The following is a 24,011-nucleotide window of genomic DNA, read 5'->3' as shown; positions in this document are numbered from 1 at the left end:
TGTGCATAGGGGTTGGTGAAGAGATTGGAGAAGTAACCTCTGGGTTGAGAATAAACAGAAACAAAACAGACATTTCATCTGAGAAAAAAAAATTCAGAGTGCTGCTTAGCACCTGAAAACATACCTTCTGAACTGTAATAGTTTTATTGCAGTATTATTCCCAAACCTGTAATAAATACAGCTGGAACTAGTCACACTGAAAAACTAGTTAGAAGAAATAATCTGTATGAGGAATCAGGCTATCAAGGAAAACTTTATTGTTAAAATCCTGTAAATTGAATCCTATTTCTTCATAATTGTTCTTACTGAGTAAACACAGTTACTGAAAACCCAAGCAACTATATCATAGACTAGTCCATAACCAAGGCAGTGTTAGCATTTGGAAGTATTATTTTAGTCTTTTACCCTCCATTTTCAAATACTAGTTGAGTCTGTCAGCAGAATTATATTAAAGAACAAGAAAAAAAATTATTTTATTGAGCACAACTAATAGGAGAAGGTCTGAATGCACTCAACATTCAAGACACTATTAACTATCTAAAAAAAATCTTGATGCAATTCTACTCTGGTGCAGCATATAAAAAATGTTTAAAGACTACCACCTAGTGGAGCTAAAGCAGCACAATCTTGTAATGCAGCTAGGAAAAAAATCAGTTTTATTCTATTTGAAACTATTAGGTCCAGACATTTTATTCTTTCCAATGATGCCAGACCCATATAATCTATTTATATGAATTCCTTTTCTAGTGAATCAAAAACATCCAAGTTCTACAGCATAGCAGCAGAATCAGAAAAACAAATATTTTTGATATAATCTAACTGTACTTCTGAATGCACTATTTAAAAATACTCCCAATTCAAGTTTTTCAATAATGCTAATTTTTATTGACACACTGTTGATCAGATCCATGCCACACTTGAACAGGTTGGCCGAAGTTCGGGTTCTCATTGGTTTGCATGTACTCAGATGACTCGTTACTATGATTCTGAGTGGTACAGTTTAATGAAGAATGTATATTTGCTTCTTGTTATTTACTACAATAAAGATTCTCCATTAAAAATCCCTCAAAAAAACTGAAATTTTGGTTATAAAATAATTTCTTTGCAAATGTAAAACTTTTCACATCTTCAAGTGAATGTATCACAACAGAGTAAAAAAGGAAAAAATAGAAAAAAAACATTGCAGATGTGCACTAGGTGGCCATGAGCTAATGTACAATATTAGCACTCACTTTCACAGGCCAGATTTCTAAGCCATCTTGTGTTACAGCAGAACTGAGCTTGATTATCACAACTTATTCCTTATTGATTGATATTCATTCACATGTGATGTGAAAAGCAGCACGCACATTAGGGTTTGTCTGTCCCAGAAAAGACAACCCACGGCTAACAACTCTTCCCCACTTCAAATGGTGTTGAGAACATTTGAGCTGCTAAAAGAGATCAGACAAAATTGATAAAGAAAGCATGACTGAGACCCAGCAAAACTTGGTTTCAGTCATGCTTTCTGTGAATGCTTTCATAAAATAGTTGTCTCTTTGCTTCTGAGCTATGAAGGAAAGTTATGTGCTGAATACTGGCTTACTCTGCCTAAACTAGCATCTAACCCCTTTTCAACACCAAATGAAGAGTTCCTGGGGTTACAGGGACACATTGCTTACAATCAATCAGCAATTGGTCATTTTCCTAATGGTTTAAGGATCAGAACAGTAAACTGTTACAGGCTGGGGCTTAATACAGAGATGAAAAGTGTTTAATAATTTTGGATTATGGCAATTCTTAGTTTTCACATTATTTCGCCTTCAAATGAAAGGACTCCACAAACAGGAACACAGGCTTGATACCATTTTTCAGTGCTGAACTGTTTTTCAATATTTTAAAACAGGGGTCAGCAACCTTTGGGAAGTGGTGTGCCAAGTCTTCATTAATTTAAGGTTTAGCCTGACAGACTGGTAGCGCGGGAAGCAGACGGAACCGCAGACCAGCAGCAGGATGAGCCGCTCAGCGCGCTGCTGGTCTGGGGTTCCATCCGCCGGCCCCTGCCAGCCAAGGTCCCGGCCACCAGCCCCATTCAGCCTGCTGCCAACCCAGGTTCCGTCCATCCAGGCTGGCAGCAGGCTGAGCGGGGCCAGCGGCCAGGACGCCGGCAGGCAAGGGTCCAGCGTCTGGAACCCCAGACCAGTAGTGGGCTGAGCGGCTCATCCCGCTGCTGGTCTGGGGTTCTGTAATCCAGGCTGGTAGCGGGCTGAGCAGGGCTGACGGCCGAGACCCCGGCTGGCAGCAGTGTGCCACTAAAAAAATTAGCCCCTGTGCTGCCTTTGGCATGTGAGCCTCAGGTTGCCGACCCCTGTTTTAAAACATGTCTGTATATGGTTTTAAGTAATTTCCCACTACTTTCTCATTTTCCATGTGGGGGAAAAAACATACTACAGGGAACCTCAGAGTATACACTGTAAAAGTATATGACTAATTACATATTCTGAACAAAAATAGCCAGGATGTTTAAAAAGTGTATTTGCAGGTTGCTGTGCTTACTGAGTAAATCAAACTACAAAGATAACTTAGCAGAAAGGTGTGGGAAAAGTTATACTGCCTAGTCATGTAATACACTAATCTCAATTTATTGCTGTTGAAACCTTCAATTCTAACACACTGACCTTCAAAAAAATTGAAGAGCAGATTAGAAGTGTTTAATAATAATAGTAATAAGAAGCTTCTTTCCAACCTGCAAAATAGTTGAACGTTCAGAGAGAGGTAGCTCATCCACTTCCAGAATGAATTCTTCCACTGCAGAGTACAAATTCTGTCGCACTTCATTTCTCTTGAGAATCAAGATATCACTTTCATTCTATATAGAAGGAACAGCAGTCAGAGATCATACCTAAACTCCTTGCAAGCACTACATAACAAGAAATGATATTGTGACATTGCACTCCATATGCAATATGGAAATATGCTTATGAATAGGACATAACTGGAATATGCTTTACGCTAAATACCCCTTGTATGGTGTCGTTAGAAAGCTTGTAATCTACTAAGTGTGTTCATCCTATTTGTTTGCATGTGTTATTTCTATATCTGGAGTTAGGAGAGCAAGATATAAAATTGTATTACTGATGTAAACATATAAAGTGGAGGCCATTAAGGGTGCTCCAGAAACAATCAGTTGTAAATGGCCTTAGTTACTTGAAAGCCTTCCTGTGTACCTGTGGGCCAGCCCATGGGGAATGGAGATTGGGGTCTTACAGTGACATGTCACCGGATAATGAAATCCATCTTAAATCTGGTACTTTTCCATTTGGAAGGAGGAGTGGGGACCCAGAGAGACAAAAGATTCCCACCTTCTGCCAAAGCTATAAAAGGGGGTGGAGCAGAACAAAATACGCTACCAGTCACGAGAAAACCCCCTGAGATGGCTGCTGGAACTAACAAGGACTGTACCAGGGGAAAGGATTGGGCCCAAACTAGGAAGAAGTCTAGTCCGTGAAAGAAGCTTATTGGAACATCTCTGAGGGTGGGATTACCTGTAACCAGTTTCTTAATGTATTAGGCTTAGACTTGCGTGTTTTTGCTTTATTTTGCTTGGTGACTTACTTTGTTCTGTCTGGTATTACTTGAAACCACTTCAATCCTACTTTTTATACTTAACATCACTTTTGTTTATTAATAAACCCAGCGTAAGTGATTAATGCTTGGCGGAGCAAACAGCTGTGCATATCTCTCAGTGTTATAGAGGGCAGACAATTTATGAATTTTTACTCTGTATAAAGCTTAAACAGGTTAATGGATATATTTGGGGTTTGGATCCCATTGGGAACAGGGTGTCTGGGTGCTGAAGACAGGTAACCTGCTGAGCTATCTTCAGTTATGTCTGCAGCTTTGGGGGCATGGACCAGACCCTGGGTCAGTGCTGCAGCAGGCTAGTGTGTCTGGCTCAACAAGGCAGGGTTCTGGAATCCCAACCTGACAGGGAAAATGTGCTGAAATTACCTTTGAGCCCATCAGCTGATAGTCCCAACGGGGTCCCTGTGACCGAACCCGTCACAGTATCAAGATATTTTCCTTCAGATTCCTTATGTAGTAAAATTGCTTTCTATTTATAAAAGGTGAGTTTAACTAGTTAGGTTACAATGCATCACACTTGATTAGGAATGAGTGACAAATGAAATTACAGGCTTTTGACGCTATTCCAGGTGATCAATATTCCTGTTATATTCACCGTTAGAAATGCCGTATCCATCACATCAAAGCATACCTACAATACAAGCTAGTAGAGTACAAACATAGTGGTTGATTTCCATATGACTGAGTTAATGCCTGGTGGATTTGACTACTATTGCGAACATCTAACATGTACAAGTTTTCTTTCGGATTACTGAGAGATCCCTTTCAAGGATTAGGGGTTCCATTTGACTAGATGTAGTACACACATTTACTATGTCAGGCCTTGCTCCAAAAAATTTACAACATAGGAATATTTAGAAACCATCTTGTGACTGTGTAACTTAGACTACTGCATTTCCACAAAGTTACCTCAGTTTTCTCTGACCCACCTTTCTAGTAGAGTGAGAAGAAAAAACAGTTACTAATCTTTCCATAACTACTGTTGTTCAAGATGTGTTGCTCATGTCCATACCATGTTAGGTGTGTGCACGACGCATGCACCATTGCCAGAGAGTTTTCCCTCAGTGGTATCCGTCATGCCATGCTCATGCGCCAGCATAAAGGGTGTTGCCGACCACTCACCCTCTCGGTTCCTTCTTGCCGTTAACTCCGAGAGAGAAGTAGGAGAGTTGGTTGTGGTATGGACATGAGCAACACATTTACATCAGTTACAAAAAGGTTAGTAACTGTTTTTTCTTCTTCAAGTGCTTGCTCATGTTCATTACATGTTAGATGACTCTCAAACAGTACCCCAGAAGGTGGGCTCAGCGTTCGTGGACACGCTGACAGCAACACCGCTCTCCCGAAACTGGCATCATCCTGGGCCTGTTGGGTGATGGCGTAGTGAGATGTAAAGGTATGCACAGATGACCAGTTTGGGGCCCTGAAGATGTCCTGGATTGACACCTGTGCGAGGAACGCTACTGATGAAGCCTGGGCCCTTGTGGAGTGAGTGTTCAAGATGGATGGAGGTGGGACATCCGCCTGCTTGTAGCAAGCCCAAATACATGTGGCTATTCAGGACAAGATCACAGGGAGCTCTCTCATCCTTTTCACTATTGCGGTGAAGAGTTTTGTTGATTTGCGGAAGGGTTTAGTCCTCTCAATATAAAAGGCGAGGGCACACCTAACGTCCAGTGAGCGAAGCCGCCATTCCTCAGAGTTCTTATGAGGCTTCAGGAAGAAGACTGGTAGGAAAATAGTCTGGTTGCTATGGAATTGTGACACCACCTTTCTCAGGCAGGCCAAGTGGGGGTGCAGTTGGACCTTGTCCTTGAAGAATATTATGTAAGGTGGTTCTGATGTCAGGGCCTTGATTTCAGAGATCCTTCTGGCCGAGGTGATCGCCACCAAGAAGGTGACTTTCCAAAGGGAGAAACAGCAGGGGACACAATGCTAGCAGCTCGAAGGAAGGACCCATGAGTCCCAGCAGAACCAGTTTTAAGTCCCATGGGGGAGTATCGGCTCATAGATCTGAGATTAGAGCCTCTTCTGCCCCTTTAGAAACCGTACTGTCACCTCCTGGAAGAACAGTGGCTGCAAGGCTGAGATGGCTGCTAAGTGCACTTTGATAAGCAGCAGAACTTGGCCCTCGCATCTTAAGTGGAGCAAGTAGTCCAAGACAGACTGAAGGGAAGATCGAGATGGAGAGCGTGCTTTGGAGAAGCCCATGTTGTCATAAACATACAGTTAAAGGTTAATTCTTCTTTTACCTGTAAAGGGTTAAGAAGCTCACATAACCTAGCTGACACCTGACCAGAAGGACCAATAAGGGGACAAGATACTTAAAAATCTGAAAGGGGGAAAAAAGTCTTTTGTCTGGGCTGCGTGTGCGCTTTTGCTGGAGACAGAGAGAGAAGGAGCCATCCCACTCCTATAGGGTAGCGAGTATTTAGAGAAGGAATGGTTAGATTACTTTTATGTTCTTGTTTGTGAGTTCTTTTGCAAATAAAAGGGAGGATACATTTGGGTTCTTTGTATAACTTTAAAGTTTTGCCCAGAGGGAAACCCTCTGTGTTTTGAATCTGATTGTCTGTGAGATTATCTTTCATTCTAATCTTACAGAGGTACTCCTTTCACCTTTTTTCTTTAATTAAAATTCTTCTTTTAAGAACCTGATTGATTTTTCATTGTTTTAAGATCCAAGGGTTTGGATCTGTGTTCACCAGGACTAAGTGGTGAGGGGACATTCTCAAGCCTCCCAAGGGAAAGGGGTGTAGGGGCTTGGGGCGGATTATTCTCAAGTCTATCCAGGAAAAGGGGTGTAGGGGCTTGGGGGGGAAATCATTCTCAGGCCTGCCCAGAAAAGGGGGGGGAGATTAGGGACTTGGGAGTTATTTGGGGAAAGGCAGAGTTCCAAGTGGCTCTCCCTAAATATTTGGTTAACTCGCTTGGTGGTGGCAGCATACTGTTAGCCTAAACTGGTAAAAAATAGGCTTAGGGGGTCTTTCATGCGGGTCCTCACATCTGTACCCTGAAGTTCAGAGTGGGGAAGGAACCCTGACACATGTCAAGAAGCGTTTCTAATTGGTCAGGTAGGAAGCCCTGGTGTACAGCTTTCTATTATCTACCAACATCTGCGGACCTGTTCCGAGTAAGCCTATTCTTCTGTGTTCTGCCATGCAGCATCCATGCAATTAGGTGCAGGAAGACAAGGTCGGGTGAAGCAACCGGCCATGGTCTTGTGAGATTAGGTCTAGAGAGCGTGGGAGATGGACCTGTCAATAGCAGCTCCTCTCTAAGAGCGTGTCAAACCAGTGCTGGCGTGGCCACACCGGGGCTATCAGAGTAACTCTCGCCTTGTCTCATTTGATTTTTAGGAGTACCTTGTGGACCAGAGAGATCGGAGGAAAGACGTAGAATAGAAGATCTGTCCATGGGAGCAGGAAAGCATCAGAAAGGAAACCCAGGCTGTCCCCATGTACCAAGCAAAACTGATGGCATTTCCTATTCTCTCTGGTAGCAAACTGGTCCACCTAGAGAGGCCCCCACCTTTGGAAGATGAACCCTCCAGATGAAGGGACCACTCATGGCGAGAGGAAAAGCATCTGCTGAGGTGATCCACCAGTACCTTCCAGGCTCCCAGGAGATGTGACACCTTGAGATGAATGGAGTGCTTCATGCAGAAGTCCCATAGATGGATGGCCTCTCGACACAGGGCTGAAGACCAAGCCCTTCCCTGCTTGTTGATACAGAACATGGCCACGATACTGACTGTCAGAACTCGTACCGCCTCACCTGAAATCTGGGGAAGGAACACTTGGCAAGCTAAGCATGCCACCCCGAGCTCCCTGATGTCTATGTGCAGGCAGAGTTCTTCTTGCGACCAGAGGCCCTGAGGTTGTAGAGGTAGGCTCCCCACCCTAGGTCTGATGTGTCCAAGATCAAAGCTACCAACAGTCAAGGGGTAACAAAGGGCACCCCCCATCATTATCAATCATGGGTCTTTCCACCATTCCAGGGAGGCGAGGACTAGGGGAGGAACTGTGAGCATGGTGTCTACTTGGGGAATATACTAATGCTAGCAACATCTAGAGGGGCCTGAGGCACAGTCTTCCATATTGAACCACATAAGTACATGCCGCCATGTCCCCCAGTAGCTTGAGGCAAACTTGTCTTAATTGAGCTGTCTTAATTAGATGGACTATTTATAATGGATATCAGGTCCGACATAGTCCGGAATCAGGCCTCTGGCAGGAAAGTCCTGGCTTGGGTCAAGTCGAGCACCACCCAATAAATTCTATTCTCTGAGCCGGAACAAGAGTTGACTTTTGTTAGTTTATCAGCAGGCCCAGAGCTTGGAAGGTGGGTTGGACCATGCTGATGCTGTTCTGAACATGAGCCTGTGACCGACCCTTTATCAGCCAGTCATCAAGCCTTGAGGTACAAGCAGACCTGGACGCCTCGCTGTCTGAGGGAAGCTGCTACTACCACGGCCTTACACTTCGTGAGGTCCTGGGAGGCCACTGATAGGCCAAAGGGAATAGCAGTGAATTGATAGTGGTGCTAACCCACAACAAATCTGTGAAATCTTCTGTGGCCACAGGAGACAGAAATGTGAAAGCATGCATCCTGTAAGTCAAGGGCAGCATACCAGTCTCCTGGATCCAGGGAGGGAATGATAGAAGTCAGGGAGACCATGTGGAACCTCAGTTTCTTGAGATATTTCTTGAGGCGACACAGGTCCAGAATAGGCCAGAGGCCCCCTTTGGGATTAGTAAATATTGGGAGTAAAACCTCTTTCCTCTTGCAGAACCTCCCCCACAGCCCCCATTTTTAGGAGGGATTGCACCTCCTGAACAAGGAGTTGCTCGTAAGAAGTGTCCCTGAAGAGGGATGGGGAAAGGATCTGAAGTGGTGACTGGTATATCGCCTTCAGGCGCATCTTCCAAAGGCATGTTTGGGCCCACCAGAGTACCTCTGAGACACTAGCTGGGAGGCTGAGGTGGACGGGAGTGCTTAGCGCCACTTTTAACTTCTCCCTTTTCTTTTGTAGGCGCCAAGAAACGAAGAGGCTGCTGAGGCCTAAGTGCGTCCTGGAACCTGATGGAGTATACAGCCTAAGGATCGTAGGGTGGCTCTTAAGGCCCTCAGGCCCTGAAGTCTTGTGTCCGTCTGCTCCAGGAATACAGAGGAGCCTTTGAAGGGAAGGTCCTGGATGGGCTGTTGGACCTGGTGAGGAGGCCCCGAGGACTGGAAACACAAACAAGGCCTTATGGTGACAGCAGAGGCCATTGTCCTAGCTGCCAAGTCGGCTGCATCCAGAGTTGCCTGGAGAGAGGTCCTGGCCACATTCTTACTGCCTTCCAAGAGGGCAACGAACTCCTGCCTTGAATCCTGAGGCGGGGAGTCTTTAAATATAGCCAGGGAGTCCCACAGATATAATTATATCTCCCCAGAAAAGCTTGCTGGTTGGAGATACATAGCTGAAGGCTACCTGTTGAATAAACCTTTCTTCCAAAAAAGTCCAGTTTCTTGGTGTCTTTTTGTTTAGTGGTAGTGCTTGACTGGCCCTACCTATCCTTTTCATTTGCTACAAACACGATCAGGCATGCTGGAAGGGGATGTGAGTACAAGTATTCCAATCCACTCGCTGGGACATAATATTTCTTCTCTGCCCTCTTTGAGGTTGGGGGAGCCAAAGAAGAAGGAATTTGCCACACAGCCTTGACCAGTCCCATCACAGCCTCATTGATGAGTAAGGCCACCCTGGAGGGAGCTGCTGCAGCCAGGATACCAATAAGGCTGTGTGATCTCTTTAAGCGCCTCAATTTCCAGACCCAGGTTCACAGCTACCCACTTCAAAAGGTCCTGATGGGCCCTGAAATCGTCCTGCAGAAGCAGGCTACTAGGTCCTGTTGACAGCCTCATCTGAAGAAAATGAGGAGGCTTGCACTGGAGGAGAGGCTCCTTTTTCTTCCTCAGCCTCAACAATGTCCACCTGCACCATCTCCTGAACATCAGCACTGGAGTCGGGGTCTGGTGCCAAGCAAGAAGGAGCAGTAGTCCGCTTCTCAGAAGCTGAGTAGGAACTATGGGAGGGAGCATCTGGTGCCAGGGGAAACCCTCAAGGGTTCCAGTAAGGTCACTACCAGTGGGGGGGAGGGGGAGAAGTATCAAAGTCTGGTGGTGCATAGGCTGGGTACTAGTGCCGAGTCTTAAGTTGCATATAAGGTTCCCCTTCGGATTCAGAATAGTCCTCTCTCTGAGAACATGGCGGAGCGGTACCAATTCTGCCACCATGCGGTGCCGGAGTCCGTGGACTGACAGCAGACTGGAGATGGTTGGGACACTGGGATCAGGGTCAGCTTTCTTCTAGAGGGTGCCAGGAAAGAAACCAACACCCCTTGTTCCTTCCTGCTTCCAGACATTGGAGCTGGAGGCTGTCCCAATGGAGTTGGGGGGACTGGAAGAGAAAGTAGGTCCCTCGCCACTTGGAAAGCCTCCAGCATCAATGGAACAATCAGACCACTGGTGCCACGGTGGCTTCCAGGTATCGGCAGAGGGTTCCACACTGGACTCAGCGCTCTAGGCAGAGTTGACAGTGTCATCGTGGGCCCAGGTGTGGAAGAGTGGCCCAGCACGGGTCTCACTGTGCTGCCTTTCCCCTACTTGTCTTTCTTCTGCACTGACAAGTGCTCTGTCAGTGTGCTGCTTTTTGTGCTTCTTCCTTGATACCCAAGTGAACAGAGCCAGGAAGAGCTCAGTGCCAAGGAGCACTTCACACTAACACCAAAGTGCTCAACACTGAATCAGAGCAGCTCAACTCTGAGAGGAGCTTCCCTGAGGATAGTCTTCAGCCTAATGTGTCTGTCTTTTTTAGTGCGGGGTCTGAAGTCACGGCAGTTCTCGCACTTGTCCTTCACGTGAGTTTCCCCAAAGCACTTCAAGCAACTGGAGTGTGGGTCACTTATGAGCACAGGTTTGCCACAGGAGGCACAAGGTTTGAAGTCCGGAGACTGGGATATGCCTGGCCTCTGGTGCGAAGGAGTCCCTCAAATAACAAGAACTAACTATATACACTAATACTAATTATAAAAACTATATACTAAACTAAGATAACTAAGAACGATGAGTTAGAGTCCGAAAACCACTGAGAAGAAAACCTTACCGAAGCAAGAAGGGTTGGTTGTTTCACCAACTGTCATGGGCGGTAAAAAGGAATCAAGAGGCTGCGTGGCCAGCAACATCCCTTATACCGGCGTATGAATGTGTGGCTCCAGAGGGCACACAGCGTGCACACACCTAACATGGAATGGACAAGAGCAAGCACTCCAAGAAGAATGAAACAGAAGGCAGGGGCTGAAAAGGTAGTCTCAGTAATAGCATCCATGATATGGTTTAGATCACAAGGAGTTACTCTGAATTTCCTGATTAAAGATGCTGGTCTCAAGTAGCATTTGACATGTGCATGAGATTAATGTAATCATTACTTATCTCTTAGAAAAATCAAGATTGTTGAAATGTTTCGAGAGCACATTTGCTATAAGGCATAGAGTCAGCCCCTCCTGCAAATATTCTCAGATCAGAAAGAATTTAGTTGATCTCTGCTAGATGCATTTTTCCCCAGCATCATGAACTGAGCTTTGACCAGATTTTGTTATATTCAGAATTTGTAAAAAATTTCCCCTTGAAGCAATCAAGGTACCAATCTTCCTCTTTTTAAATTGCTTCTGTTCAATATTTATACTTTTGAACCATAGTCTCCTTGGACACGGATATCTTAGAGGACCTTCCAGTTAGGTCTTCACAAACAGAAAGATTCGCGGATTCCAAGGCCAGAAGGGACAACTGTGATAATCTAGTCCAGGGGTGGCCAACCTGTGGCTCCAGAGCCACATGCGGCCCTTCAGAAATTAATATGCAGCATCTTGCAGAGGCACCGACTCCGGGGCTGGAGCTACAGGCGTAAACTTTCCAATGTGCCGGGGGGGTGCTCACTGCTCAACCTCTGGCTCTGCCACAGGCCCTGCCTCCACTCCATCCCTTCCCGCCTCCTCCTCTGCAGTACCCTTGCTCCTCCCCCCTCCCTCCCAGAGCCTCCTGCATGCCATGAAAGAGCTGATGGGGAGGGAGCAGGAGGTGCTGATCGGCAGGGCTGCCGGTGGGTGGGAGGTGCTGGGAGTGGGGTGGAGGAGCTGATGGTGGGCTGCTGAAGTATTATTGTGGCTCTTTGGCAATGTACATCGGTAAAATCTGGCTCCTTCTTAGGCTCAGGTTGGCCACCTCTGTGATAACACAGGCAATAGAAATTCCCCCAAGTAATTCCTAGAGCATAACTTTTAGAAAAACATCCAATCTTCAATTTAAATTGATCAATAATGGAAAATCCACCATGACCCTTGATAAGTTGTTCCAATGTTAATTACTCTCATCTTTTAAAATGTATGCCTTATTTCCAGTCTGAATTTGTCTAGCTTCAACTTCAAGCCATTCACCATGCAATATCTTTCTCTACTAGACTGAAGAACCCATTATTAAATATTTGCTCCCCATGTACATACTTATAGACTATCATCAAGTCACCCCGTAACCTTTTCTTTGGTAAGCTGAACAGATTGAGCTTCTTGAGTCTCTCACTATAAGGCATGTGTTCTAAGCCTTTAGTTATTCTCGTGGCTCTTCGCTGAACCCTCTCAAATGTATCAACATTGTTTTTCAATTGTGGACACCAGAACTGGACAAGTATTCCAGCAGCAGTCATACATTTGACAAATACAGATGTACAATAACATCTAGACTCCTACTCAAGATTCCTGTTTATGCATCCAAGGACTGCATGAGCCCTTTTGGCCACATCATCGCACTGGGAGCTCATGTTTATCTGATTACTCACAGGGACCCCCCAATTTTTTTCCCCCAGAGTCACTGCTTCCCAGCATAGAGTCTCCCATTTGTTCCTAGAGGTATTCATTTAGCTATATTAAAATGCATATTTTCTGCTTTTGCTCTGCTTATCACGTGATTCGGATCACTGTGTGTTAGTAACCAGTCCTCTTCGTTATTTACCACTCCCCCAGTTTTTTGGTCATCTGCAAACTTCATCAGTGATGATTTTGTTTTCTTCTAGAGCACTAATAAAAATGTTAAATAGCACAGGGCCAAGAACCGAATCCTGCAAAACCCCACTAGAAACACCCATTCGATGAGGATTCCCTGTTTGTAATGACATTTTGAGATATATCAGCTAGACAGTTTTTAATCCATTTAATGTGTGCTATATTAATTTTATCTCCTTCTAGGTTTTAAAATCAAAATATCACACGGTACCAAGTCAAATACCTTACAGAAGTCTAAATATATTACAGCAACACTATTGCTTTTATCAAACTTATCTCATCAAAAAAAGATATCAAGTTAGTTTGACAGAATCTATTTTCCATAAACCCATGTTGATTGGCATTAATCATAGTACCCTTCTTTAATTCTCTGTTAACAGAGACCCTTATCAGCTGCTCCATTATCATGCTCAGGATCAATGTCTGACTGACAGGAGTATTATTACCTGGGTCACCTCCTTTGCCCTTTTTAAATATTGGCACAAGACAACCTTTCTTCCAGTCTCCTGAAATTTCCTCAGTGTTCCAAGATTTACTGAAAATCAACATTAACAATCCAGTGAACTCCTCAGCCAGCTCTTTAAAAACTCTTGGATGCAAGTTATTCAGACCGCCTCATTTGAAAATGTATAAAATTTAGTAATTGCTGTTTAATATCCTCCTGAGATACTAGTGGAATGGAGAGAGTGTTATTATATAATATAACTACATCATCTGTTTTCTTCCCATATACAGAACAGAAATATTTATTGAACACATCTGTCTCTTCTGCATTATTGATAATTCTACCATACACATCTAGTAATGGACCAGTACCATTGTCAGCATTTTTTGTTCCTAATATACTTTTAAAAATTCTTTATTGACCTTAACCCTGCTGCCCATAGATGCAGCAAGGGGTGCAAGGACAGCTCCATCAGATCTGAGAAACAAGATCTCTGTGGAAAATGGGGACTATCAGAACGATAAACACCCATTCCCAACCATTTCTTCATCCTCCAGGAGAGAGGGGGAGAGACTGGGTAGCAACAGTGAGAAAGCCACAAAAGGGCCTGCCTGCTTTTTGTTGCTTTCTCATTTTCCTTCTTGTTGCCTAGGTGATGAGAGGTGTTCATTGTCTTTGTCTTCAGTGGACTGGAGTCAGAAAACAAGGAGGACCTCCCAAAAGTCAGAGATGGTAAAAACTTCCTAGCAAGAAGAAACAAAGGGAAGAAGATTCTGGAGCCAAACTGACAGTTTAGTAGGTTTTTTCCTTCTAGGATCTGTAGTTTGGGAGGAAGGTGGTCTGGAAAACTGCCTGCTGCTATTTGCCAAAATGCAGGGCAATTTTCCAGAAGAGAGAGTTAAGCCCCCATGTGGTAACTGACAGGACTGGTTCTGCCAACAAAAACTGTAGACAAGAGGGAAACCTCACTGTAGAAACAGATAGGGTAGATAACAAAGAAACACAGACAAGAAAGAATATGAGTATTAAATGGGGAAATTCAGTGTGTAACTCAATGGTACATTTGTAGCATTTCCTCAAAATAATAAACTTGCATACTTGTCAAAAATTAAGAATTAGGATTAAAATAATTCCATCAGGTGCCACATCAGCAGAAGTGTAAAAGACTTTTCCATTGGACTAGTAGACATATGACTGTAAAACCAAATTACAGCTTTCCAAACCTGCTGTAAAAACACATTACCAATCTGTACAAAAGGTGCTGAAGCCAATATTTTTAAAAAGATAATTGGTATGCTACGTGTAATTATAGGTTGGATAGTGTGACATCAATCCTGGGCAAAATCATGGAAAGGCAGATATGGGACAAAATCAATTAAGAATTAAAGGACGGTAACATAATTAATGTCAATCAACATGGTTTCATGGAAAATAGGCCTTGTCAAACAAACTTGATATCACTTTTTGAAAAGACTGAAAGTTTGGTTGATAAAAATAATTGTTACATAATATAGAAGTTTTCAGTATAAGGTATTTGACAATGTTTAAGTTGGGGAATACAGACTCAAAGTAGAGAGGTGGTATTGCCACTTCATACAGCATTAATGAGGCCATTACTGCAATACAATGTGCAAGTTAAGTTAAGGGGGAGGGATAGCTCAGTGGTTTGAGCATTGGCCTGCTAAACCCAGGTTTGTGAGTTCAATCCTTGAGGGGGCCGGTTAGGGATCTGAGGCAAAAATTGGTCCTGCTAGTGAAGGCAGGGGGCTGGACTCAATGACCTTTCAAGGTCCCTTCCAGTTCTAGGAGATAGGTAATAATTGGAGATATACCAATTACCTTTAAGTTCTGGAGTCTGTATTTTTAAAAAAAAGCTATTGACAAAATAGAAAGAGTTCAGAAAGTAGCTCCAAGAAGAACAAAATCTGGAAAACCTATATTACGGTAAGAAACTAAAGAGCTCAATGGCTGGAAGCTGAAGGTAGACAAAAAACAGACAAAAAAAATTAACAATGGTTACCACTGGGGAACAACTTACATAGGATTGGGGTACATTCTCCATCACCTGAAGTCTTTAAATCATGATAGCATGTCTTTCTATGGCTCATGTTATACAGGTCAGACTAGGTGATCATAATGGTCTCTTCTGGCCTTCTATTTACAAGCTTTAACCCCAGGGAGCACTGCTGTCCCTAATCATTACAAGCATCACTGATATCCAACTGGATATGAAATATTGTATAGGCTTTATATTGTTTTGCCCCTCAAAACAAATGAGCTCATTCTTACAGAACACTTACATAATAATGCAAAATGTCAGGTAAATTTACAAACAGATAAACATTCTTGCCCTGAAGACCTTGCAATGCAAAACACACAATTCTAAGAAAACACAAAATAATTCCTCAAAACATCAAGACTGCAGAGCAAAAGATGCATCTAAATTGAGGATAAAACCAGGTTAAGAAAAGCATCAGATGGTACTCTGGACTAGTGCCTACCAATCTAAGAACACAAGAGCTGCCATATTGGGTTAGACCATGGCCCATCTTGTCCAGTACCTGTATCCAACAGTGGGCAAAATGAGAGCTTCAGGGGGAGTGTACAGAAACGGACAGAGTGATCCACTCTTGTCTTCCACTCTTGGCTTCTGATAGTCAGAGCTTTAGGGTCGCCCTGAGCATTGGGTGGCATGCCTGACTTGGCTCACAGCCATTGATGGACCTTTCCTCCATAAACTTATCCAGTTCATTTTTTAACCCAGTTATACTTTTTGGCTTTCACAACATCACCTGGTAACAAGTTCCAAAGGTTAGCTGTGCATTGTGTGAAAAAGTACCTCTTCTTGTTTGTACTAAACCTGCTGCCTATTAACTTCTTCCCATCACCCCTGGTTTTTGTATTGTGGGCAAGGGTAAACAACACTTTTTCTATTCACTTTTTCCACATTATTCATGATTTTATAGACCACTACCATATCATCCTTTACTTGTCTCTTTTCTAAATTGAACAACCCTAAACTTTTTAGTCTCCCCTTTCATATCCTTGATCATAAATTCGCTTCCCTTCTCTAAACCTTTGCCAGTTCCAATATGTATTTTTTGAGTTGGGGCGACCAGAACTGGACACAATATTCAGTGTGGGTGTACCATGGATTATGATATATTTGGTTTTATTGTCTATCCCTTTCCTAATAATTCCTAACATACTGTTAGGCTTTTTGACCTCTGGGGCCGACTGAGCACAAGTAGAACTATCCAGGATGACTCCAAGATCTACTTTTTAGGTGGTAAGAGGTAATTTAGAACCTAGCATTAAAGAGGAGATTGTGTCACGGATTCCATTACTTTTAGAGACTGCTGTGACATTTTCTGCTTCAGCCCCGGGCCTAGAGCTCTCAGCCACTGGGGGTGTGTGTAAGGGAGACTGGAGCTCTCAAGCTCCACTGCGGGGGCCCCAGAGCTCTGAGCTGCCATAGTTTGTGCTCCTTCGTATTTACCTCATTGGAATCTGACTTCCAAATTTTAAAGGATTCCTTTTTTGCCTCTAACAACCTCCATCACTCTACTGTTTAGCCAGTCCTTTTTGATTTGGGGTGTATATTTACTCTGAGCCTCTATTATGGTGTTTTTAAGTAGTCCTCATGCTGCTTGCAGGCATGATACCCTTGTGACTGTTCTTTTTAATATTCCATTTAACTGACATCCTCATTCTTGTGTAGCTCCTATTTTTAAAAATTAAATGTTACTGTGATGCAGGGTTTTTTTATATCCCCTACCCCATGATAATGAGTAAGTCTGAGAAACCAAACGGCTCAAGACCAACAGTGTTAGTATCCCCAAAATGTCTACCATTTAATTGGTCACTTGTGCATGTTCACTTGCGCCAGAGGCAAAACACACCAAATTAGAGACTTTCCACATGGAGCACTAAGTGCAGAGATGTAACGCTCAAGTCCCATTAGGAAAGGGCAGACCTTCATAGTGTACATAACCCCAGTCTGGATAAAAAACAGGGTCAAGAACTTGCCAAACTGCATCTAGATGCGTGTCTCATTATTCCATATCAGGTCTGCTTTACCTTACACTTACTATACAGGCTCAAAAGCCACCCACTGCAGGCTGTACACATCAAAATCATAAGAATCTAGTTAAACCAGTCTAAGAAAACTGGGGGAAGTAAAGATGCTGAGAGTTAAGATCATATTATGTCATTTGCCCTGCATCTAGTACTATATTCCTCATGCAAACCAGTGCTGTATTGGGTTTACTTGTTCATGTGTTATTTACACTGTTACGTACCTGCCCCAAAAAGAAATAAAAGATCCTTGCCTCAAAGATCTTACAAACTAATTAGAGATGTGACAAGATAAAGTACCACATAGCAGAGAGGATAGAGAAGGAAGAATTGAGGAAATATCAATAATGTTCCTAAGGCTAGTGCATAGCATGAAGGAGCTAATAAAAACTGTTTTAATGAGCTAAATGGACTGCATGAGCAAGTAGACATAATCAACAAATTTTCTGTCCATTGCCTATTTGGGCTCACTGGGTTTTTACACACTTCATTTCAAACTGCATATGGAACTAAAACCATCAGAGAATTTTGCAGACAACAAATATTTCTCAAACTTTGAGATCTGTTCAACTGTAGATAGATTAAAAGTCAACATTTAGATCAACATTATTTAGATATATGTAATGATGACTAGGTGCATATTAATCAACCTTTGAGGTGCATGCCTTGTATTTTCATCAACCCAATACATGTGCTTATTAACCAACACTCTATGTAGTGTGTTATTCCACTTACACATGGATTTTAAATTTAGGTAATTCATTAGAAAAGGTCTTAATACCACTATGTCCTTTAAAAACAGGACAGCTTTTGTTAAATATTTTTTATTTAAGAAAGGTGGTTTGGGTATTGAGTCACTACAACTCAAATTCTTTCTTCTACACTTCCCAAAGACTTCAGGGGTACTTGCCACAAATTCCACTGGAGCAGCAAAATATTCTGCCTCTAGCTGCTGCCACTTCACCTGGGGAGTTGGTGTCTAAATTAATTCTTCAGGCTGCTCCAAGCCTGAACACACTTTCCCATTTGTATGCCCTCTGCTCCTCTCAGGCCTGCCTGTCCCCTGACATTACCACCTGTCTATTCGACTTTCCCTCTTCATGCTACTTGTAACACTGCCTCGGCAACTCTTGTTCTCCTTAATGCACAGTCAGAGCACTCAAACAAGATTCCAAACAAGATGATAGCTAGATTCTACATAATTGGAGACACATCAGGTCAAACATGACCCAATGTACAGTTTTTTAAAAAGAAACTTTTTACTGGTGTGTAGCATTTGTCATATTGTTAGCCATCCACAACAAGCAGGGAACGGAACCCCAATGCTATGCCATACCAATTAGAACAAATCAGGATTAAAAAAAATTTGCCATGTGAAGAGATCTTCTCTTCATGATGTTTATCATGTAACAATTCTATGTGCTGTAACAGACTACTACAAAACTTTTTAACAGAAAACTACAGGCTTGTTGCAGATAGTTGCAATCTTATCCAATTATCTCACAGAGAACAAACATGTTGAGACTAGAAAGATTCTCTTCACATATCAGGTCACTTCATCACTTCTAGCATTTGCTCAGCTTATTTTTCTAAGTAATTTTTCCATAAATGAATTGTAGCAAAATCAGGAGTGGTAAGAGAGGGAAACCTTAAAATGAATTCTGCAGATCACTCAAGTGCTGATTTCACTCTTAGCCTGGATCTTTGTTTTATATGTCCTCTGTTGCTCAAATTTGATTAACCCATGTGTCTCAAAAAGTTTCCAACTGCTGCTGCTTCATCTGGGATGAAGGATGTTTCAAAGGAAAAGTCATTAAAATGAATTCTTAAGACTGTTCTAGGCCTGTAAGCTCCTTCTTTCTCTTTGTTCTTTGCTGCTACTTAAACAAGTTTGGATATCAAAGCCCTGGCAACCTGCCTATTTCTCTTCCTTACTGACCACCTCTCTATAAACAAATTATAACAAGCTCATTTGTTTTACTGTTCAACTATGCATTCGTAGTGGGTGTTACTCATGCAGAGTGAAGTTAAATATTTTTTAAAATAAATCTCTTTATGTTGTTTACAATTAACCTACTGGATCATTAAAAACTGAAAATTTAAAAATATCAGTTTCTTTTTTACTATCATTTAGTGTTAATATTTCTCATGCATGGTGAGGAAAATAGACTTGTTTCACTTCTATTAACATTCTATTTCATGAGCTAATGCATCAGTATAATTCCGCAGTGCTTGGGAAGTAAACAGTCTTACTTAAAATGCTTAGTCTTAAATTTAGGAGAAAATTAATGACACATTGTCTATTGGTCTCACATTTCATATGAAAAAAATCATATTTTCTAGCAATAAGTCCTCGGGGTTCACTTTATCTGCAGAACTACTGAACTTGGCCTTAGTGACAGTTCCAGGTAGGAAGGTTACACAGAAAGGGATAAATATATTAATAACAAAGTTACTTTGCACTTTTGATACTCTTAACTTGCTCTGTAAAGTCCTTTGAGATCAATAGATAAAGCTATATTACGGCATTCTTCATATAAAAAACTCAAGACTCCTTGCAAACATTATTTTAGCCTCTACAGTAGAATTATGAGGTAGGTAAACATTACAGAACCTGCAGCAGCGCAAGCCAGCTCCGAAGAGGGATGTGGTGCACTGGCAGCCTGTAATAGAAGCCTACAGAAGCCACCCCTTGAGAGCGCAAGCAGGGGAAAATAGCACACGTGTGCACACATTGATGGGGGGAGGGATGCTGTGGGGATAACGGTTCCTTCCCCGGGGTAACTTTGGAGAAGTACCTGAGGTAGAAGCAGCTTCCTGCTAGCAGAAGTATAATCCCCTCATCTTTGTCCCCAAAACACATACACCCCATTGATTTCTCTTGCTGGTCCCAAGAGACCACTGGTTTCAACCACTCCCCTCTCTGATTTCTCCCAATGCTGGAGCCATACATGGGGGACATGGAGATGGGGATCCACCTTTCCCACAGGCTGAGACCCTGCCCTGTCCATCAATCACCCATAAAGCACATAACTAGAACCTTCCCTGACTCAGGATGGCTCCAATCGAGTTAACTGACGTAAAGAGGCTGCCAATGGCTATGCTGGGTGGCATGATCTCTCCTACACTAGACCACCACACCCATTTCTGTATCGTTAATACTTTTGTTTTCTCCCTACCACAGGGAGGGAGCACAGAGCTCTCCTGTATTTAGCATACTCTCTCAAAGACCATTTGTGGAGTGTGACAGAGAAAGACAATCTCCAACATTAAAGTTGAAACTAGTTTCCTACTACAACAACACAAAAGAGCCCTGAGCCTAGAAAGGAGTGTGTTTTGATGGTGCAACCAAAGAGAGCAAACAACACAGAGTGGATCCCATAAGATTGCCAGCCATCTCAGAATTTCCAGCGTGGGTTTAAGGTTTCATGGAATTTGGAGCCATAAGGTCTCATGGGATTTGGCACAAGATTTGCAGCCATGATAGGATCCCCGTGCTCAGGGCCACTTCTGTTTGCTGGTTTCCAGCAGTCAACTCACGTTCCCTCCCTTATCTAGGTTGCTGCTGGCTGTGCTCGTCACCACTTTGGGGCTAGGAAGGAATCTTTCTACATACCACAAACTGGCCAAGACTGGTGAGCTTCTCTCACCTTCCTCACAATGCCCAAAACTCAACCCTTGATTTTCAACCATAGGGCTGGGATTCTCCCCGTCCCGGAGGGCACAGTTTGGAACTATTGGAGAGACATTTACTTGCTGCAACTTTTGGCAGATACCCAGTGCAGGAACTTGCTGATTTAGGCTCCAGATCCAAAAAGGTAACATAGGGGCCTCCCAAGGGCATCTCCTTATGAGATGGGGCATGCGTCTAACCCCCCTGGGGGAAGTGCAAACCAGGAGTTGGGATATTACCCCAGGGGGACCGCCCCATCAATGTGCTTGATAGCAATATTGGCTGGGGGGCAGAGGGGTGCCAAGGTCCCCTCTCGCCTCAACCACCAAAGGGGGCATGCTAGAGGGTGAGTGGAGGCACACAGAACCTCTTAGTTTGATGACTGGCTCCCTCTGTAGTGGGAGCCCCCAAAACAGGCAAAAGACCAATGGGGTGCAAGTGACTGCACTGGACTGTCCCCTTATGGGAACCTTGGAAGTAATGAGACTAACAAAGCTGCAGTCTCGTTAAAACTCGTACCCCATGTCCTCGCCTTCTGAGCAGGGAGCATACCAATAACCCTCACCTGCCATTTTCTGATGGCTCTGAATGCCCAATCTCCTCATTTAAATCAGGAGTGTCAAAAGTTTAATCTTCTTAAAATGAAGCGAACAATCCAAATTTATCATTTCTGGAAAATACTGCAGTTACCCAAGGCAAGGTAGATTTTTCCATTCTCTATTCATAATACCATTGTTCACTTTATAAGACTAATGTACTCTGTCAACAGCCTATAAATTACAGCTCTGAGAAAAAACATACAACCCACCACATTTTTGCACAACTGAATCATCTCCTGAGCCAAGTTATATTCTGCCCAAATCTTCTCCAACTTTTCCAAGGAAGACGGCGCAATGAGACATCTTTCAGTAACCTCCTTTACAGCTCTGAAGAGGTCATCTCCAAAATGAACATTCATATCTGAACACCTGAGTGGTGAGGAGAGAAAAAATTAAACAAGAATATTTAGCTGGAAAACATTTTTCTTCATAGCTTGAAACAATATTAGGCCTTGGCTACACTTGAGAGTTACAGCGCTGGTGGTGGCTTTACAGCACTGTAACTCACTCCCCGTCCACACTGGCAAGGCACATACAGCGCTGTATCTCCCTGGCTACAGCGCTGGTTGTACTCCACCTCCACGAGAGAAATAAAAAGAGTATAGTGCTAGTGCTGCAGCGCTGGGGTGCCAGGGAATAATCTTACTACGCTGTAACTGACCTCCGGAAGCTTCCCATAATGCTTTTAAGTAAAGATTATGCTCTTTGTTTTGTTGTGATGCCTCTGTTTGTTTTGTTGTGAACTCGGGGCTCCCAGAGCTGCTTATCAAAAAAAACAAACACAGCTCCTGTTTGCTGTGAATGAGCTCCCTTTGGAACACGCACAGCTAGTGTTTGCTTGAAGAGAGGGGGCTTGAGGAGAGAAGCAGCGCGGCATGCGGGAGGGAAGGGGAGGCGTTTCGGGGAGGCTGCTTATCTGGTGCTTTCAGTGAGCAAGAGAGGGGTGAGGGAGGGGGTCAGAACTTGCAGCTGCTGACAAAGTGTCGGCTCCAAAAATCCACTCTCTCCCCCCTCACATGCTCCCTGTCACACTCCACCCCACCCCACCCCTTTTAAAAACCACATTGCAGCCACTTGAACGCTGGGATAGCTGCCCATAATGCACCGCTCCCAATGCCGCTGCGGATGCTGCAAATGTGGCCACGACAGTGCGCTGGTAGCTGTCACTGTGGACAGACTGCAGCACTTTCCCTACTCAGCTGTACGAAGACAGGTTTAACTCCCAGCGCTGAACAGCTGCAAGTGTAGCCATACCCTTACTCAATAGTGGTGCACATAATTGTTTTTAAAAACCTGCCACATTAATCTAATTCCATATCCAATAACAGTGAGTCAAGTGAAATTTCTGCTGTCCCTGCAGGTATTCTTACCCACTCCCATCTCAAAAAAGAAGATAATTAAATGGTATGACGTGCCAGCAAGTAACACAATATTGCACGAAGTAACAGGTATATATGAATATTCAATAGCATAAGAGGCTACACTTGTGTTGTCTCTCTCATTTTGAATTTTCTCATTCCCTCCCTTTATATTTTGTCTATTCATTTTTCTTAGATTTGTTTATTCTCTACCCCAGGGCACCTCTCTCTTTGAAAAGCTCATCCATTTTCTCTCTTAAACACACTAGAGCAACCTCCTTCTCACTTGAATTGATGGTCACTTCTATCTTAGACTTCTCCCTATCTTAGCCCCTTTCCATAGCTGCCCCTGTACTGCTTCATTTTGTTTCACTTTGCAACCCACAACACAACAAAAAGGCAACACAGAGAGGGAACCACAGGAAAGACTTGTGTCTACACGGCAATCAAAGGCGTGACTGCAGCACACACAACCATACCTGAGCTAGTTCTGATCTAGCTAGCTTGAACAACAATAGCAGCATGCGCTCTAAAAGCCCACCCCAGATAGGGCGTGTGTAATCTGAATGGCTAGCCAATGATCAGCAGTGAAAGTATTTCACTATGCCCATACTTTTTAACAACTTTTATCAGAAACTACCTGCCTCAGGACACTAAATAGGAATTTCAAGCTGTTTGCTACAATGGTTAGAAAGAAATACAAAGATCTAAACTAAACTCTTCAGATCTATCCAACCAACATTGGAAGGCAGCAACTAGTCTACCACCTTGACAGCTGGACATGAAAGCTGCAGATTTCAGTCAAGGATTGAAGTCAAAAAGACTTCTCTATGCCTTTTCATGTTAGTTTTGTTAAAAGGAAAATAGGCAGAATAAAATAATGACTACAAAAATGAAAACTGAGTGAGAGAACAAATAGCATGCAGTAATTTTAAAAGAAAAAAAATACATCAGTGGTAATTTGGTACAGTTAAAAAACTTGTACATACCTAACGTCTTTCAGTACCTCAATCTGGGCAGCCAAACTTCTCATTTTAGTTCCTACATACGTATGCAGAGTTTTACCCAAATGTTTAAGAGTTTCCTTAGATGTTTCCTTTTCTTCCTGCATTTTGATTTTTTTGGCGGGCGGGAGAG

At 43.2% G+C, this 24,011-nt stretch overlaps 1 protein-coding gene across 5 annotated transcripts in view; it reads right to left on the bottom strand.

Annotated features, from left to right (window-relative positions):
• Positions 1-24,011, bottom strand: part of STK31 (serine/threonine kinase 31) — a 101,080-nt gene that overhangs the window by 59,288 nt on the left and 17,781 nt on the right. For all 5 annotated transcript variants that reach the window (XM_039526710.1, XM_039526709.1, XM_039526707.1 and 2 more), the window contains exons 9-11: positions 23,864-23,979; positions 21,726-21,885; positions 2,726-2,848 (exon numbers count right to left, since the gene is read on the bottom strand). In XM_039526710.1, coding sequence (XP_039382644.1) covers positions 2,726-2,848; positions 21,726-21,885; positions 23,864-23,979 — 399 coding nt within the window. The remainder of the gene's footprint in view (positions 1-2,725; positions 2,849-21,725; positions 21,886-23,863; positions 23,980-24,011) is intronic.

The sequence above is a fragment of the Mauremys reevesii genome, linkage group 2, assembly GCF_016161935.1.
Source record: "Mauremys reevesii isolate NIE-2019 linkage group 2, ASM1616193v1, whole genome shotgun sequence".
In the NCBI taxonomy this organism is placed as follows: Eukaryota; Metazoa; Chordata; order Testudines; family Geoemydidae; genus Mauremys; species Mauremys reevesii.
This window is presented reverse-complemented; position numbering and strand designations above follow the sequence as displayed.